At 47.7% G+C, this 17,161-nt stretch overlaps 1 protein-coding gene across 1 annotated transcript in view; it reads right to left on the reverse strand.

Moving 5' to 3' along the window:
• The window catches only part of Rfx8 (regulatory factor X8), a 53,619-nt gene that overhangs the window by 27,874 nt on the left and 8,584 nt on the right, over window positions 1-17,161 (reverse strand). The window contains exons 4-5 of the mRNA XM_057751840.1: window positions 16,867-16,953; window positions 3,392-3,455 (exon numbers count right to left, since the gene is read on the reverse strand). Of these exons, the coding sequence (XP_057607823.1) occupies window positions 3,392-3,455; window positions 16,867-16,953 (151 nt within the window). The remainder of the gene's footprint in view (window positions 1-3,391; window positions 3,456-16,866; window positions 16,954-17,161) is intronic.

The raw sequence follows: 17,161 nt of genomic DNA on the forward strand, positions 1-17,161 counted from the left end.
CTGTCTCTGCTCCTCAGTGCTGGGTTTATAGGCATGTGCAGCTGTTTCTCTGGGTGCTTGGGATCCGATATCAGATCCTCATCGAGCGCTCTCACTCACTGAGCCACCCCAGAGTCTCTAGGCAGACTTTCTCTTTTCTTTTCCTTTCTTTCTCCCTCCTTCCCTTTCCCCCTCCTTTCCTTCCTTTTTCTTTCTATTCTGAAGCCACTGAAGTTCTCTATGTCAACATGACCAGTCACTGTCCTGCCACCACCCAGAAGTCATGCTAGGATGTACAGGACACCGAAGGATTCTCAGCCCTAGACTGGACTTCTGTATCACCTCCATCCGCTGTGAGGCTCAGGGTGGGGAAAGAACATAAGAGCCCTAGGCGGGGGAGGGGTGCTGTGCACTCACCAACTCATGGTAGCTGCAGTTAGCTGCATAAATCCACACAAGGTGAAGCTACCCAAGTCCAGCATGGTTGCAGAGGAGCTCACAAGGCCCTACCCCTAGCTAAGGAGCCATTGGCAGTTGTTCTTCTAGAGGAGAAAGAGTCACTTTTCTTTGCGGATGTGGCCACTGGCAGGTTGCCCATGCTACAGGGAATAAACCTCCGCCTTTGGGCATATGGGCAGAGCAAACTGGACTCAAGAGGACCTGAAGTGTGGAGGGGGCGTGTTGGGAGGCTATCTGGAGGGGGTTGCTGAAAGGGAGCGGGGTAGACATGATGAAAATATGTATGCAAATATGAACTTGTCAAATAATAGACTACATATAGATATAAACGATTCTAAGACTATAAAAGTTCTTTGTTATGGGACATCAGAAGGAAAATTCACGAGTGCCTGGCATGTAGGGCACTTGGGTCTCTCTCCCTCATGTCGCAGCCACAGGTGAACAGCTAGGCTTCAGCACACACACCCACCATGATTTCTGCTTCACCACAACCCCAGAAGAAGTTCATGAAACTTCCCAGAGTGTGAGCCAAAGTAAACCTCTTCAGTTTTTAAGTTGATTGGAGCAGGTGTTTTGTTACAGCAACGGAAAGCTGACTAATACGAGTTTATCCGTCAATCCCTGATGATACAATGGGATGCCATCTTACTGTTGCCAGATGTGTCCCCCAGGCCTTCCCCGAGTTACTTCATCGGTTCTCTCGATCGCCTTTTTTCTTTCTATATCTTTGTTCACCCCCCACCATATCCTGTTCTCCTTTTGAAGAGGCTTTGATGGTGCCCTACACCCCCCATGAATGACATCCAAATCCCTCTGTCTGGGATTAGCAAACTCATCCCATTTGGCACCTGCCCACCTTCCTCACCCAAAGCATAAGGCCATTCCTCATTGTCGCCATGCTGTTAGCCCTACCTCCCAGGTCAAATGCAAGCTACACCCCAAGATGAATACTCTTCCAACGAGGATTGGGGAATCCCCTTCGGGACCAGCTATGTCCTAGCATACCAGGCAGAGCTCCGGTGCCCCAAGTTAGTCTAAGGCGAGAAATAGATTCCCCCAGGGACTGCGGTTAGGGCAGAGCTCTACAGACACTGTGACCTTAGCCTGGTGGGAACTGCTGGGGAACTCCTGCCCTCCAGAACGGCAGACACTCATTTTGTGTTGCTCAAGGCCACGGATACCATGTTAATTTGTTAGAGCACCCGTGTCTTCTGTGGTCTCTCCCTAGTCATTCCTCACGGCTGAAATGAACGTCAGGGCTAAAGCAGCAGGCAAGAGGGGGATGCAAAGGGAAGACAAACAAGAGTGCTTGCCCCTGGGTGTGAGATGGCCAAGCTAGCCGGATAGAAGAAAGGACAGGAACCAACTGAAACAAGTTGAGTCTGTCCTAACTACCCCCACCCCCTTCCACACGCACACCAGGAGCTCCACAAGGTAACTTACCATTTCCTCTAGCTAACTTCTCAGTTTTATGGATAGTTACACTTTTTTAAAAAAAAGGATTTATTTTATTTTATATGTATGGGTATTTTGCCTGCAGGCACAGATATGTGCACTGCATGCATGCTTGGTGCCATGGAACTAGAATTACAGCTGTGAGCTGCCATGCGGGTGCTGGGAATTGAACCTGTGTCCTCTAGAGGAGCAGGAGCGCTCTTAACCACTGAGCCGTCTCTCCAGCTCTGGGACAGTTATATTTTTAAAAATATATTCTTACATCTAACTATAACAGACAATCTGAATTGTGGGTACAGACAACTTGCCTCTTAAGTTTCTGCCTGTTCCATGAAGGAGACCACCCCAGACCACCTCAGGGGAGGAAAAAACATACCAAGACTAGGAAGTTCAGATGCACCTGGCTCTCAGCGCTATCACGCCAGGGAATGGTGCACCTGGGCTTAGTGTGCTCTTACTCTGGGGGGGTGGGCTCAGTTGTTGCTGACCCAGCTACGGAGTCTCCCCTTGATGGCCTGCTCCACCTACCTGTGTCTTGGAGTGAATCCCTCAGCAGTACAGGAACTAAGACCACCCGTGCAATCATGGGACTCAAGAGGAGGGTCAGCCCTCATTCCTAAATAACCACTCTGACCCCCACAGACCCTCCTGCCTTTGTGGACTCACCGCCCTTCAACACTGTCCCAGTAACTCCAGGTCAACTGCAGCTCCCTGCCCACAGACAGTGCTTCTCAAGTACAAGGCCATGGGATTTGGGTCTTTATAACTTTTGGGTTATATCCCATGGAACCCCCAATAGTACTGGTTACAAACTAGATGTTTAAAAATGATTCTTGGTGAGATTGAATCTGGTAGAGACAATATTTCTGTCCCTCCAAATCCCTGTACTGCTAATCTTAAACTGTGCTAGAATTTAGAAGTGGGACCTTGGGAGGTGATTAAGTTAGGAGGGTGGGACCTTGACCAATTGGAACACTCAACAAGGTCAGAGAAGGCTGTGCCAACCAAGGTCGGTGGAAAGCAGCCTGCTGCCTGCAGCTCAGTATAGAGCCCTCACCAGCTCCACCCAGAACCACGAGAAATCAGTGTAGAGTAGTTCGCTTTAGCAAACAGAGCTAAGACATGATCAGAGTACTGTCATGAGGTCTTGGCCAACGAAAGCAAAGCTCAACTCAGGGTCACAGATTAGCTATGAATAGTTCTGATGTCCTGATTCTAAGAGTAGAAGGAATACCACGGCGGCGCACTGCAGCCACCTTTGCAGCCTTTAGAGTTGCACCTCAAGAAATGCAGCTCAACAGTGACAGCAGCTGAGCAGTGTGGTCCTTCGGGACAGGGGCCAGGTCTGTCCTAGGTGAGTGTAATGTATGCTGGATGCTCAACAGCGGGACCAGTGGGTGGTGGATCAAGGATTGTCCAGGACGCCACACACAAAAACAGTTGTAACTCTCAAATTTAAGGGGGTCTATTAACCACATCTATTTTACACCATACTCACTATTTCTTCCTGCTTAATAACGTTGTTAAAATCAGTAGATTTTCCAAAGGCGACAGCATCACCACTGTGGAAGAACAGACAACAGAGAATCGCATGACTAAGAAGCTGCTCTCTGAACGGGAGGAAGGAATTTCTCCTGCAGCAAACTTGTTTGCTTAAGACATAACTCTTTATCAAAAACTTGTCCTCCAAGGTGATTGCCATGTGCTTGAGTTGTTTTTTGTTTTTTTTTTTTTTTAAATCTATTTCTGTATCTGGGACAACCTTGGTTTTAATTTTTAAAAAATGTATTCCTTCCAGAAGCAAGGTTATGATACCATCAAGGATACAACTTCACCCCTGTGGGGGAAGAAAAACCACGGAGAAAAGGGGATCTTTACTACTTTCTGATTCTGGTGTTTTACATTAGCAACCCAGATATGGTAATGCCACTAGGTGAAGGAGGCGGAGGCGACAGAGCAGTCACAGAACAAGGGAACTGGGGGTTGATGGTAGACTTAGCTTCATTGTGCTATGCTTGATGAACTGCTGTGTTTAAGAAACATACACAATAGAGAATAGATTTAGTCCTGTTGAGTGCTGTGGTATGTTTTCAATTTAATTATAGGCGTAAGACTGACAGGTGCAGGGCCTCCTGCTTGCACCAGGAAATGTGTCTTCTCTTCTTCTCTGGCTGTAAAAGAGGAGAGAGAACATCTTCCTCCCTGTCTGTCCCCGGGGCTAAGGCTGAGCTGAGCAGCAGGCATGGTTGGGTAGCTTTGTCCACCACCTCAGTCATCACTATTCTCTTTGCCTCAGAGTGCTAGGCTCTCTCCCCTCCCTCAAAGTGGGAGCAATCGTCAAGTAGACACCGAGGGAGTGGGCCAGCAATGGCGCTCATTGCATCAGAAGACTCCATCCCTGCTAGGCCTCCCCAAAACCCCAGGTGCTTTCTTCTAAAGGTTGTGTTATGGTGCCATTTTGCCCTTCTGTCTGAGTCATGAGAACCTGGGCAGAGCATTTGATATGTATCTGATAATGTTTCTACACAGTACTCTATCCCTCAAGTGGTGGGCAGATTGAGAGGCTGGATACACGTCCTTCAGGGAGCCACATGCTTCATCCTTTACCAGAATTGTTATCAAAACATTCATTTGACTTTGGGCATTCCAAATGGCTCATGGGATATAGGTTCCATTCAACCCAGAAATATCGATGGAGGAACTCTGCCTCTAAGGTGGCTCGCAAATGCTAGAAAATGTGTTTTAGGAATTCCGTTTTTGGCATGTAGTATGGACACTACATGAGCTGTGTGTACCCTACCCCACTTCATATATTGGAGTGTTAGCCTCTAATGTAGCTATATATGGAGATAGAATTTGTGTGTGTGTGTGTGTGTGTGTGTGTGTGTGTGGTTATGTTGTAAATTGCCTTTTACTTTATAAGGGCTCACAATTAAGAGATTGCCTTGAGGTCTTCAAAAAATATAAACTTTGAACAGCTGAGACTGGAGATTCTGGAGGCTGTTGAAGTTGGAATGAATACAGCTTGCATTATGAGACAGCCATGAGCCTATGGGGCCAAGGGTTCTATGCTTGGGTATCAAGTGGAAGAGGGTGGGTTTGGGAGGGAGAACTTGGATTGTCAACCTGATTGGTTTTGGGGAACACCTGGGCCGTTAAGGAGGCACGTGTTTGAATGAAGCTATGAATGTGTTTCCAGAGTCACTGATGGAGAAGGGGAGACCCACCACGAATGTGGCGGCACTGTCTCCTGGGATGGGGTCTTGGACTGAATAAAGAGGGGGAAGGCAGAAAGCTAGCTGAGAATTTGGCAGTCCCCACTCTTTGCTTCCTGGTCAGCACTAAAGACAAGTACGCTGTGCCTTGCTCTCAGTGAGGAAATGTGTCAGTCTGAAGTGCAAGCCAAAACAAACCTCGCTTGCTTTGCCATTTTGCCGGGTACTTAGCCACGGCAACAACAACAACAAAAATACAACCAATCCACATAGATTCTGGAACATTATCTCCATTAAAACCAAGAAACTAACAATTCATGAACTGTGAATTAATCCCTAGAGTAAAACAAGACAGAAGAAACATTTGAAGTGAAGATTCACCCAACATCAGAAAAAAACTTAACCAGAAAATCATTGTTGTCAGCATTTGGAGACATATTAAGAATCATCATTAAAGCTTTTTCCTTTTGGAGACAGAGTCTCATTCTGCAGCTCTGGCTGGCTTGGCACTCTCTTTGTAGACCAAACTTGCTTCACACTCATAGAGATCCATCTACCTCTACCTCTCAAGCGCTGGGACATCACACTGAATCCCTAGGCTTTTTGCCCAACAAAGTAGGAGCAAATGCAGTTTCTCTACAATTCTACATTGTGTCAATACAGGATTCCTAGTATCTTTCCTATGTAAAAATAAATACAAGACCACGATATGAACATTAGATCCATTTATCCATCCAACCATCCTTCTCACTAGTGACCATCTAACCCATCTGTTTGTCTATCCATCTGTCTGTTCAACTGTCCGTCCATCCATCCACCTATTCAACATCCATCACTTAACTATCCATCGATCTGTATTTCATTCAGTCATCAAGGATGTGTTAAGTGTCTACCACATGACAGGCACATGTTAAGTGTCTACCACAAGACAGGCATTTTGCTGGCTGTCAGGCATAGTTGTGTTTGAGACACACATCTGTTATGTCAGAGGCCAATCTATTGAGGAAGAAAACAGAATGGAAAGATGTTGAGAGAATCATGGCTGCAGACATGTGAGGCGTTATGATGTATGTCAGAATAGTCCTATGCTCCTGCGAATTCAGTGGTTCATAAACATGCCCACTGGTAGCTAGATGAGCTTACATGAGCTTCCTTTGCAATTATCCTCATGTGACTGAAACTTATACAAGACACTTGGATAATACTTATTAAGCCCTTTTGATGGTGAGAATGAGCTTCACCAGGCATTCCTTACGATATTCAGACATAGGAAAGTGGCAGCTAGCAGTCTGGGTCAGACCGAAGGGAACAATGACGGACACATTTGACGGACACATTACCCCTCTGTCTCACCCCTCTCCCCCTGCTGACTCACAGCCTTGGAGTAACTAGCACCACTCATTAGGGCTGAGTCAGGCCCTCAAGTATTTCCAGCTTTTACACAAAACTCTGAAATTCCTGCTAGGTGATTGGTGTTAAATATGGGTTTAACTCAAGGCTAACTGGAAGACCAAGGGGGCCGCTTGAGAGAATACGGGACCTGTGTGTGGCTAGTCTCACTACGGGAGCCAAGTTATCCTTTAGTGTTAATGAGGATATTCTGTGCATTGAAATAACAAGAGTGAGAAAGAGAAAAAGTTTCAGCCTCACAGAGTGAGGGGACCATCCAAACAAAATCCACTTGTCAGCTAGCGAGAACCAGCGGGGCTGTCTCTACTCTGTTTGGGATGATGATGCTCAACACCTGGAGCAACAAATAGGTTTGGCGAGCTCAAATCAGTTTTTCTTCAAAATCACCTCCTATTATAGAGTGGTTCTCGACCTCCCTAATGTTGCGACCCTTTAATACAGTTCCTCATGTGGTGGTGACCCCCCCACAACCATAAAATTATTTTTGTTGTTACTTCATAACAGTTATTTTGCTACTGTTCTGAATTGTCACGTAAATGCCTGTGTTTTCTGATGGTCTTCAGTGACCCCCGTGAAAGGGTCATTTGACCCCATCAAAGGGATCGTGACCCAGAGGTGGAGAACCACTGTTTTAGAGCCTCATGCAAGCAAAGATGCACAGAATCCATGGGATCAGGGGTGCAGATCAGGCTAAAGCATGTGTCAGACATACACAGGGGCCTGAGATGATCTCTATAAGTGTACTGTAGATTAAATAAAATATACATCGAAGTAGAGGAAGAGATGTTTCGGGAGAGAAAGGAAGGGAGCCAGGCAAGGAGGAAGGGAATCAAGAGAGAGTAATGAGGGGGTAAATATGATCAAAATACATCATAACCATGTGTGGAAATGTTCTAAAAAACATTATTTTTTAATAACAAGTATATGCTAATTTAAATTAAAAAAAAGAAATCAGCATGAGTTAGGACGCAAACTGGAGGCAACAATACACAAGGCTGATGAACAGAGAACCTCTGTTGGGTCTAGCTTAAGGCCTGGCGTGGGAGCCTGGAGGTCTCAGTCAAAAGTGTTGGTGCAGTGAGGACCTAGTGGATTGGACCTAGATAAAGCTGCAGACACTTGCTGTGCTTGAACCTGGAAAACTGAGCTAGGAAGTAAGACTGTGGTAGACCTGAGTTCCACATGTCCTACCCTGGGGTCCCCTGCCACCCAGAAGCAGCCACAGTGAGAACAGGGTCAAAGCGGGTCTGTCCAGGGTGCCAGCAACAAGGGCGCACTGTGTCTTTGGGCGCACTGGCTCCTGCGTCATTTCCCCATTGCGGTTCTGAATCAGACCATGGGGACATTTATTAGGCTCTGAGTCAAAGCAGAGTCATTGCCGAACTATGGTCCTAGTGAAGCCACACACAATACTCAGAGCTGGCCTTGCTGAGAAGGACGGGCTTCAGGTCCCCCTCTGGGTGTCTAAAGCCTTTGCAGTTTCCAATCACCAAAGCAGAACCAAGAGCAAGCCAATGGCACAGGAGTGGCCCTGTGTTAGCCGGTCCCATGAGGACATGTGGCCCTTGTGGGCTACCCCTTCAGCTGCTGTGTCCTACCTAGGCTATTAGGATTTAATAAACACTGGGCAAGGGCAGATAGAGCAGGGGAAGACAGGAGATCAGGGAGGAAGGAGGTGGCATCCTGCTGTAGCCGTTGATGGCTACGCTTCCTTCAGCAAGACTCTTGGGCTCCGAGGTCCTGGACAGGAATGGCGTGGGGCCAGATGACTCTAAGTTCTATTGAAGGCCCAGAGCCTCTAAATATTTGGTAACATGTGAACTCAGACTTCCTTTCCAGGTTCACCTATAGTCAGATTCTTCTGAGCCCCCCTTGGAGAAAATCCAGGGAACCCTTGTTTCTTTGGGAGCCAGCAAACACCCAGCGTGCTTTGCGTAGTATGAAAATCACATTACTTGAATCAGTTTTCCCAATCATTTGGCACTGAAGAGACCAAGACACACTTCCAGGACACACGGTTAATCTTAAATAAATAGATAAATAAATATCCCTACAAGTCTTTCAAGTGTGGCGTTAGCTCCACCTCTGGTTTGTCTCTACATTCTTGGGCTTTGACATCACTGTCATTAACCCAGACTTCCATTACATCACTCTGACACCCCAATCTCTCTCGCACATCGCTCGAATGGTGGGGAAAACAACTTGAAGCAATTACAACGGTAAGAGGCTAAAAACGCAGAAAAATCCAATGCTCAGCCCATGCTGGCCTAGCATGAGCGCCCGGGCAGAAGCACTGCCTCGCAGCCACCGTGGGTCCGCGTGCGGTGCTCTCTCACCACAGGTGACGTAATTATTTGGGTTTTGAAAGACACTCTTCACGGATAGCTTTGGAAATAAAGTTAAAACCGTAAACATAGATTCAGATAGGGACACGCCATGATGTCACAATTGCAAAATTTGTACAGTTTGATTACATTATAATCATAGGCATCGCAGAAACACACCAACCACTTATCTGGTGCTGTGCTTCATTCACCCTAACCCTCAGGCCACCCTGCAGAGGTAGAAGCTAAGAACTGTTGTCCCAGTTTATAGATGGGGAAGGAGAAAGAGAATTCGGAGGAGGAGGCTCTGATCTGAGTTCAGAGCGATTACCTATCATCTTCATCTTTTAGGGCACACATGTGCCAGACACGTAATAACAATAGGGGCTATGGATATAGCTGAGTTGTAGAGACCTTACTTAACATGCACAGGACACAGGGTTCCATCTCTCCCAGCACACGGACACACAGACAGACACACAGACAGAAACACAGACAGACAGGCACGCATGCGCGCACACACGCACACAGACACAGTCACACAGACACACACACACATCCACACACACTGGTTCCATCCTTCCCAAAACACAGATACAACAGACAGACAGACAGGCGCACACACACACATACACACACTGGTTCCATCCTTCCCAAAACACAGAGATAGACAGACAGACAGACACATGTACACACACACACACACACACACGTGTGCGCATAGAAATGCAAACACACACATACACACTGGTTCCATCTCTCCCAGCACACACAGGACAGACAGACAAACACACACACGCAATGGTTCCATCTCTCCCAGCACACATACACACAAACAGACAGACAGACAGACACACACACAAAATGGTTTCATTCCTTCCAGCAGACACAGACACACACACTCACATATGCACAGAGAGACACACAAAACCCATAGAAAAAGTGTTTCGAAACTAAAAATGCACAGGAATTATGCTACTGGAAAAACTCCGCTGGCAAGCTGAGCACCACAGCTTAGTCATTTTCTTCATGGAGGGAGGTTGCTACTCAACTATTTAACTGTCTCCTGACCCATTAGATTTAATGAACAACTTAATTGCAAAATGACGACCTGTGGGGAAGCCTCTGTAAGTGTTGAAAGTATAAGTTATCCACATTTGCCTTCCTGATGCAAACTTCAGCCCCTGGGTGCGTGAGCTGGGAGGGGGCAGTCAAGTTTCACAGGGAGACGGCAAATAACAGCAGGCATTGCAGTGGGTGGCTCTCGGCAGAGATGGCAGGGAGGGGTCCTTGGATCAAATGATAAGTTCCTGAGGATGTCAGGGGAGCTTGAGGTTGAACCCTGTTTCCAAAGTCTTTGCGAGCCAGAGTGTCATCCAGGGGCATGATTCTTCATACACAAGATTCTTTTCTTTCTTTTTTTCTTTGAGCTGCTAGAACACAACCGGGTAATGTATATGTTTAACCTTAACAAGTCCTAACCAGCCCTGAAAGCATAGGGTGGACAGGGCCAAAAAGCTGGTTGCAACTTGGACACCTCATTAGTGGGGAGACTCATCAGCGGTCTCGCTGGGGGGTCCTGGCCCTAAAGGCTCTGTTTACATCTTAGCCCCTTCTTGTACACTGGTTGCCTAAACGGAAGGAAAAGAGGGCGTTACTGGGCCAGGGGACCCTTTGGCAGAGCTGCTGTGACCTGGCACTGTCAGGTGGTGGCCACAATTGCTAGGCTGCAGCTACCTTCCGCTGAGCTTGCTTTCCCCAAGGGGTGGGGGGAGGCGGGAAAAGGAGTGCTCTGCCTGTCCTGCGTTGCTGGTACATGGATCCAGCTGTGGACGGATCCACAGCCACATTCCACAAGCTCAGGCTGCTACCCCAAGGCAGTCAGTCCCCTGAGCTCACCAACTGGCAGGAGAACAAAGGAATGGAAGTACAAAGGCTCAGCATTTGAAGGACGGCTTAGACACTTTCAAAGGCCTTTAGCTGGAAAAGTCCCGTGTGTGTGTGTGTGTGTGTGTGTGTGTGTGTGTGTGTGTACACATGTCTGTGTCTATGTGCTGGGATGGATGTAATGCATGTGTGTATGTGTGTGTTGTATGTGTATGTGTCTGTGTGGTGAGAGGTATGGAACTTGTGTGTGTATGTTTGTGTTTGTGTGTCTGTATGTGTGTATGTACATGTCTAACATGTCTATGTCTGTGTACTGGGAGAGATGAAATGTGTGTGTGTTGTGTGTGTATGTTTATGTGTGTATGTTTGTATTTTTGTGTGTGTGCATGTCTGTGTCTGTGTGATGGGAAAGATGGAACCCGTTCCCGTGTTTGTGTACAAGTCAGTCTGTGTGCTGGGAACGATGGAACCCATATGTGTGTGTGTGTTCACGCACATGTGTGCCCGTGCTGTGGCAGAGAGGAGGGCAAAGATTAGTTCCATTACATCTTGAAGAGAAACATAAAATCACATGTAATTCTTTTCGGAATCTATATGAAGTAGAATGGAAAAGGACAGACTAGTTTTCTTTAAAATGTTTTAACTTGGGATTTAAGTTAAGCAGGGCCACTTCCCCAGGTATGATTGAACACACATGTACATACACACACATGCACACACACACTCCACACTGACAGAGGAGGGAAGCGTTATGCACCTTGGCCTCAGTCTGACGAATTTCTAGGTCAGCAATTACACCATGTCCAGGTGGTAGTCTGGCTGCCTGGCTAGTCCCTGGGAGGCTTGTCCTTGCCAAATCACACTACCCTGGGGAAGAGAGAGAGAGACAGAGAGAGAGATAGAGAGAGAGAGAGAGAGAGAGAGAGAGAGAGAGAGAGAGAGAGAGAGAGAATTCTGCACTTCATGAGGGGGCCTTTTTCATATGGTAAAAAGCAAACAAAATGTCAAGATGCTGGTCAGATCTTGGCCCTTCTTGGGTCTCGGGTGAGGTTTACCACACCCATCCCATCCATGGACACTGCATCTATCTTCTGTCACCTCTGCAGGTGATAAGCAGACACTGTGTCCTGGTCCTCAAGATGGGCCCTTTACTGTATCCTGGGACATTTCTCCTCCCCAGCACGGGCATGGAGAAAGAGGTGTGGTGGTAGTCCCGGGACTTGAGTGCAGACTGGGCTGATGGGATGGGCTATAGCAAGGCGGTAAGAAACATTCTAGACATTGAATGTATTTTATCTAGGCTATATGCCTCTTTGAAGTGTTTGGGGACAGTGGCATAATGCTGAAAGCCACTTTCCCTGTTCTTAGCCAAATCTCTGTACTAATGCATGTGTGACTGTGTGTATGTGTGTGTGTGTGTCTATGTGTGTGTTTTCATTACCTTCCCTAACACAAATTCCAGAAAGTGTGTCTGTGTTGGGGTCGGGCAGGGATATGTGTTTAAACCAGACCCTTGAACAGCCTAGGCACAGGTTAGTGTCCCAGACAGTTGTTTTAGATTGCTTGTATGTGCCACTCTAAAACGGTTCTGATAAGAAATGCTTATCTTTCAGCTGTGGTGCTGAAACTTGGGACTTCACAAGAACACACGCTAGACAAGTGCTCCACCACTGAGCTACCTCTCAGCCCAAGGCTGCCTCCCCAGAGGAATCTCTATCCTGCCCCTCAGCATATAGCAGGGCTGTTGTACATTAGCCATCATCTCTGAACTCATAAAGAAATGCCGGCCTCGGCGAGGCAGACAACTTAGGGGGAACCTCAAAAACCTCTCATCTGAAGCCTTGCCCAGGGCTCTCCCTTGGGTCTTAAACGCGGGGAAGCGAGTGTAAGCAGAGCCAGCTGCGCTCCCTCGCTCCCTCAGGTTGATGACTTCCAGATGTGCAGAGCTGGGCCCTCCTTGCTGGCTTCCCTTTCCACCACTCAGATCTGTTAGAGGCAGACGGTTCCCGTACCTCCCAGGCACTGTCACCTGGCCTCTCATGTGGGGAGAAGGGCGAGAGCTTTGAAGGGAAGCAAGGACTGGAGTGGTTGTAGCCTGTGCAGGTTTGAGATCCCTGGCCACCCCGAGGACTGGGCTGGGAGACGTCACGGGGCTTACCACGCCTTTTCTCCTAGATTATGGAGTTATGCTTGCTTTATTATTTTTAATTGAATTTTTTACTGGTGTAATTATAGATTTATGTGTAGCTGTAAGAAATAATCAAGGGAGAGGTCCCTTTTATGTTCTGCTCAGTTCCACCCAGTTATAACTGTTTGAAAACTATTGTACAATCTCCCTTTGGCTCTATTGGGCATTGATTCCAGAAGTTACCAACCCTCTAAGGAAGCCTAATTCCATGGCTGCCAAGCCCCCATATGAAACACATAGAATGTGTAGAGACCTTGCATACACCCCCGAACCCTGTAAATCAGCTCCAGTTGACGCATGTACCTAGGACAAAGGAAATTCTATGAAAAAAGCTGCAACACTATATCATGTAGGGGATGATGCTTTAAAAAAAAAGCAGTTCCTATATTCCATGCAGACAGAATTTTTCTTCCACATAATTCCCACCCACGGTTGATGAAATCTGCAGAGACAGAGTCTGCTGCCCATGCCCCAGCTCAGATATTGCCACTGGTACAACTCGCCTACCTTACTCGCATTTTCTGTTTTACTCAAACTGTGCGTGTGTGTGTGTATGTGTGCAAGTGTGTGCACGTATGCGTGTGTTTCTAAACAATTCTATTACCTTCGTAGGTTCCTATATCTCTCACCACAACTGAGATGATGTTATCGGAAAATCCATGGGATAAGGATGGAAAGACGGAACACAGAGTGGCATGCCAGTATAGGGAGTGGAGGAAGTCCCCGAGTAAACGTGTGCTCTTGACACTGGCACTGGCATGTCAAGGACTCCAAGGTGTTGACAGTGTACACAGAAATATCCATTATAGTGTGCGCGCGTGTGCGTGCACGCGCGCGCACACCCACACACCCACACACACCACCCAGATGTTTACATTCTAAAAACTGGTCACCCACAGGGACTACCCCTGCCTAGAGCTTTAGAAATAATCTCTTAGTAGGTCAGACTTCAAAGTTCATTGATGATTACATGTGTGTTGACCACAGAGTACAGGAGGCAGGACATATCGCCCTGTCCTTATTTCTGTCCGTGGGTCCTTCTCTCTCTCAGGGCTGATAAAGCCATTGTCATTCTCCCCCAATCCAGCCCCGTCCCTGTCTCTGTACCAGTGAACAAGCGCAGACTCCCTGCATATCCACAGCCTATGCCACCATGGATGCCTGCTGGTGAGATGTTTCTTTAGGGCATTCCAAGTGCCTGGATGTGTAGGATGATTGACAGCAGGGTGGCTTGAACAAAAAACACAGAAGTGCAGAGTCAGGCAGAACGCTCTCAGGATGACTGAAATCCATCCCTTGCCATTCCCGTTCCCTCTCTTGATGGTTTTGATCATGTGACCGTTTAGGTGTTGTGACTAAGGGGTGGCAGGGAGGTGTAGGAGAAGACCCGCTCAAGGCAGAACATGATGACTGTATTTGAAGTTGACCTTGAGATTTGTGGTTATGCCACATGTGGCATGCTTGGTTATGCCATTTCTCTTCCTTTCTTTCAACATGGAGTCCACTGGCTGTCAGTCTTGAGAAGCTGGTCTCAGATCTTCTGAAAGGTTCCTGGCACACATCTGATGACTGCAGGGCCCAGGTACCCATCCCTCTCTCACCCGATCTCATCTTCTGAACCCTCACTTTCTAGTCTTCAGTTCTTCAGCAACTGTCCCAGTACTTGCTCTGACTGGGGACACATCTCTGTCCCTGCAGCTATGACAAAGCAGCTATGACAAAGTAATGTATGAACCAAAGAAGTTTCTCTCTTACAGATCAAGGGGCCGAGAAGTCCGGTGGTGGCACAAGCAGATCCAGGGTCTGGCAGAGGCTCCCTCTCTGGTTCTAAAGCTCTAAGATGGTACCGTGTTCTACATACCTCCACAGTGAATGCCAGAGGAACAAGAGGGACAGATGCTCTATTCTTACAAAGCACAAGAGATGAAAGGGCCACGCTGTGGCATGAGGGCAGAATGTCATTCATGAGGTTATTGATGGTTTTAATCACTCATAAAGATCACCCCCCACACACACCATGTCTGTTTGTGTGTGCAGATCTGTGTGTAGATGTGCGTGCATAGGTGTGCACTTAAGGCTCCAACTCCAAACGCTACTACACTGGGGAATTTTAGTTTATCTTGAGTTTTGGTGGGACACAAATATTCAAACCACAGCACAGCAGAAACGGGAAGCTCCGGGGTTCTGCTGCTGTGAAGACTCTAATCATGAGCCCACACAGTCTCTCAGGAGATCTCTGGACCATCGAAGTGGTTCTGCTGCTGTGAAGACTCTAATCATGAGCCCACACAGTCTCTCAGGAGACCGCTGGACCACGGCAGCCCCAGCCTCACAGGCCGTGGCCTCTCCCTTGCCTCCCAGTGTCATCTTCTGCCATGCTCCACAACTGCACAGCAGGGTGCCCAAGCTTTCCCATCCCTCCGTCTCCTCCACAGAAGCCCTGCTTGCTGCCCTCTCCCTCTTCACCTGTCAGAATCCCAACCTGTCTGACCTTCATGGCTCAGCGTGAAGCCCAAGTCCCCCATCACTCTCCTCTCACCTCCTGTCAGAATGTCCATTCCCCTTCTCACTGGGACCTTGTACATTTCTGACACATCATATGTGAATCACATAAGCAAGCAGTGGGAAGGGGCCATGTCTCATCCGTGCTTCAGGCTCAGCAGTCACTTTCCAGGGAGGGCCCCTCATACAACCTTGTTACTGTCAAAGCTAGAGGACTTTGGGAGTGAGTGGGATGCTGATGATGTTGAAGATGCCGTGCTACAGGTGAAAAAGAAATTGCCCTTGGTTTCTCGGGTACACAACCACCTATTTGTGCTAAGGTCCGATAGACAGCTAATGAGCAAAGCAGAAATGCTGGCTGGGTAGAGAGTCTATAAGCCGTGTGGAAATGTGGGGGCAAGAGGCTTCCCTGGAGCTGGCACCACTGAGGATGGTCCCCCTGATGTCATCAGGAATGGTGGGTTCAAGAGGACCCCAGCAGAGAATGAGGAGTGGGATTGTGGAAGGCCCGGATGATTAGAACAAGATAGAGCCACGCACACCATGGTCACAGGAAGGTGAGTATGGCTGACAGTAAGGCTTATATTATAGAGAAATATGAAGTATGCTCAGAAAAGGAAGCAGGATTGGAAGGCTGCCAGCAGTGCCTAGCCCCCCCCCCATATGCCCCCTACAGGAATCAGGAGAGAGGGCCTTGTATCTTGCCGAGGAAAAAGAGTAGAGCTAGCCCTGGTGATATGAATGAGGGGCACCAGGAGCTGAGGATCTGAAAACAGAACTGATCCTGCCCCTTGCTGCAGGCTGCATGGGGTGAGGTAGCCAAGGCAGTGCTGGAGAGCCAGCCTGGGTAGTTACAATGAGGGAAAGCTAACGAGCTGACCAACCTGCCCACCCAGGCCCAGAACCAGGGCTATGAGTTTGCCTACACCAGCATCGACCACGTCTATGAACTGTTGGAGCCTGTGAGGGGTACAAACCTACAGATCCAAAACAACAGAATCTCCACGACACAGACAACAACAAGAGCCCAGAGGAGCCTCAGTGAGAGCCCAGTACTGGTGGTGTAGCGGAAACCAGAGGCCTCGAGCCAGACCGATGACTCATGGTAACGAACACTTGAGAGTAAAGATGAACAAACTACAAACTGAAGGGCAAACTGTGTGCCTCAACCGGCCACACTACAGCTTCCGTGGAAAGTTTCTTCTTCGTTATTGCTTTGGTTTTTATTTTTACTTACTTTCTTTGGTTTTTTTTTTTTTTTTTTTTTTTTGGGTTGGGGGCAATGCAAGGGCAGATACAAGAGGACAGGGAGATAAGTGGGAACAGAATGCATGATGTGAAAGACACAGAGAATCAATGAAAATAAAAAGGAAGGAAGGAAGGAAGGAAGGAAGGAAGGAACCAGGCTTGTGTCCCATGACCAAGGTACTCAAAGACAGACACTAACCTGTGACAGCTTTTTTTACCCAGGAGGTAGCAGTAATGGGAGTAGAAGAAAGAACTTTTCTTGATATAGATTCCATCATAGTGATACCTGGAAAACAGAGGGCATCCATTAGCATTTATCCAAGTGCATGATTTGTGTGCACAGTTCCTCTTAGTGAGGACCGCAGCAGGTTAGGTGTACCCACCACATCTCTGACCCACTGGAGGCTGCAGCCCAACACCAGACGCATTTCAACAGCCCTACTAAGGGGCTTCTCAATGCGATGTCCTGGGGCAGGGCCTCCTGTCCTACCACC

The sequence above is a fragment of the Chionomys nivalis genome, chromosome 19 (genome assembly GCF_950005125.1).
Source record: "Chionomys nivalis chromosome 19, mChiNiv1.1, whole genome shotgun sequence".
Lineage (NCBI taxonomy): Eukaryota > Metazoa > Chordata > Mammalia > Rodentia > Cricetidae > Chionomys > Chionomys nivalis.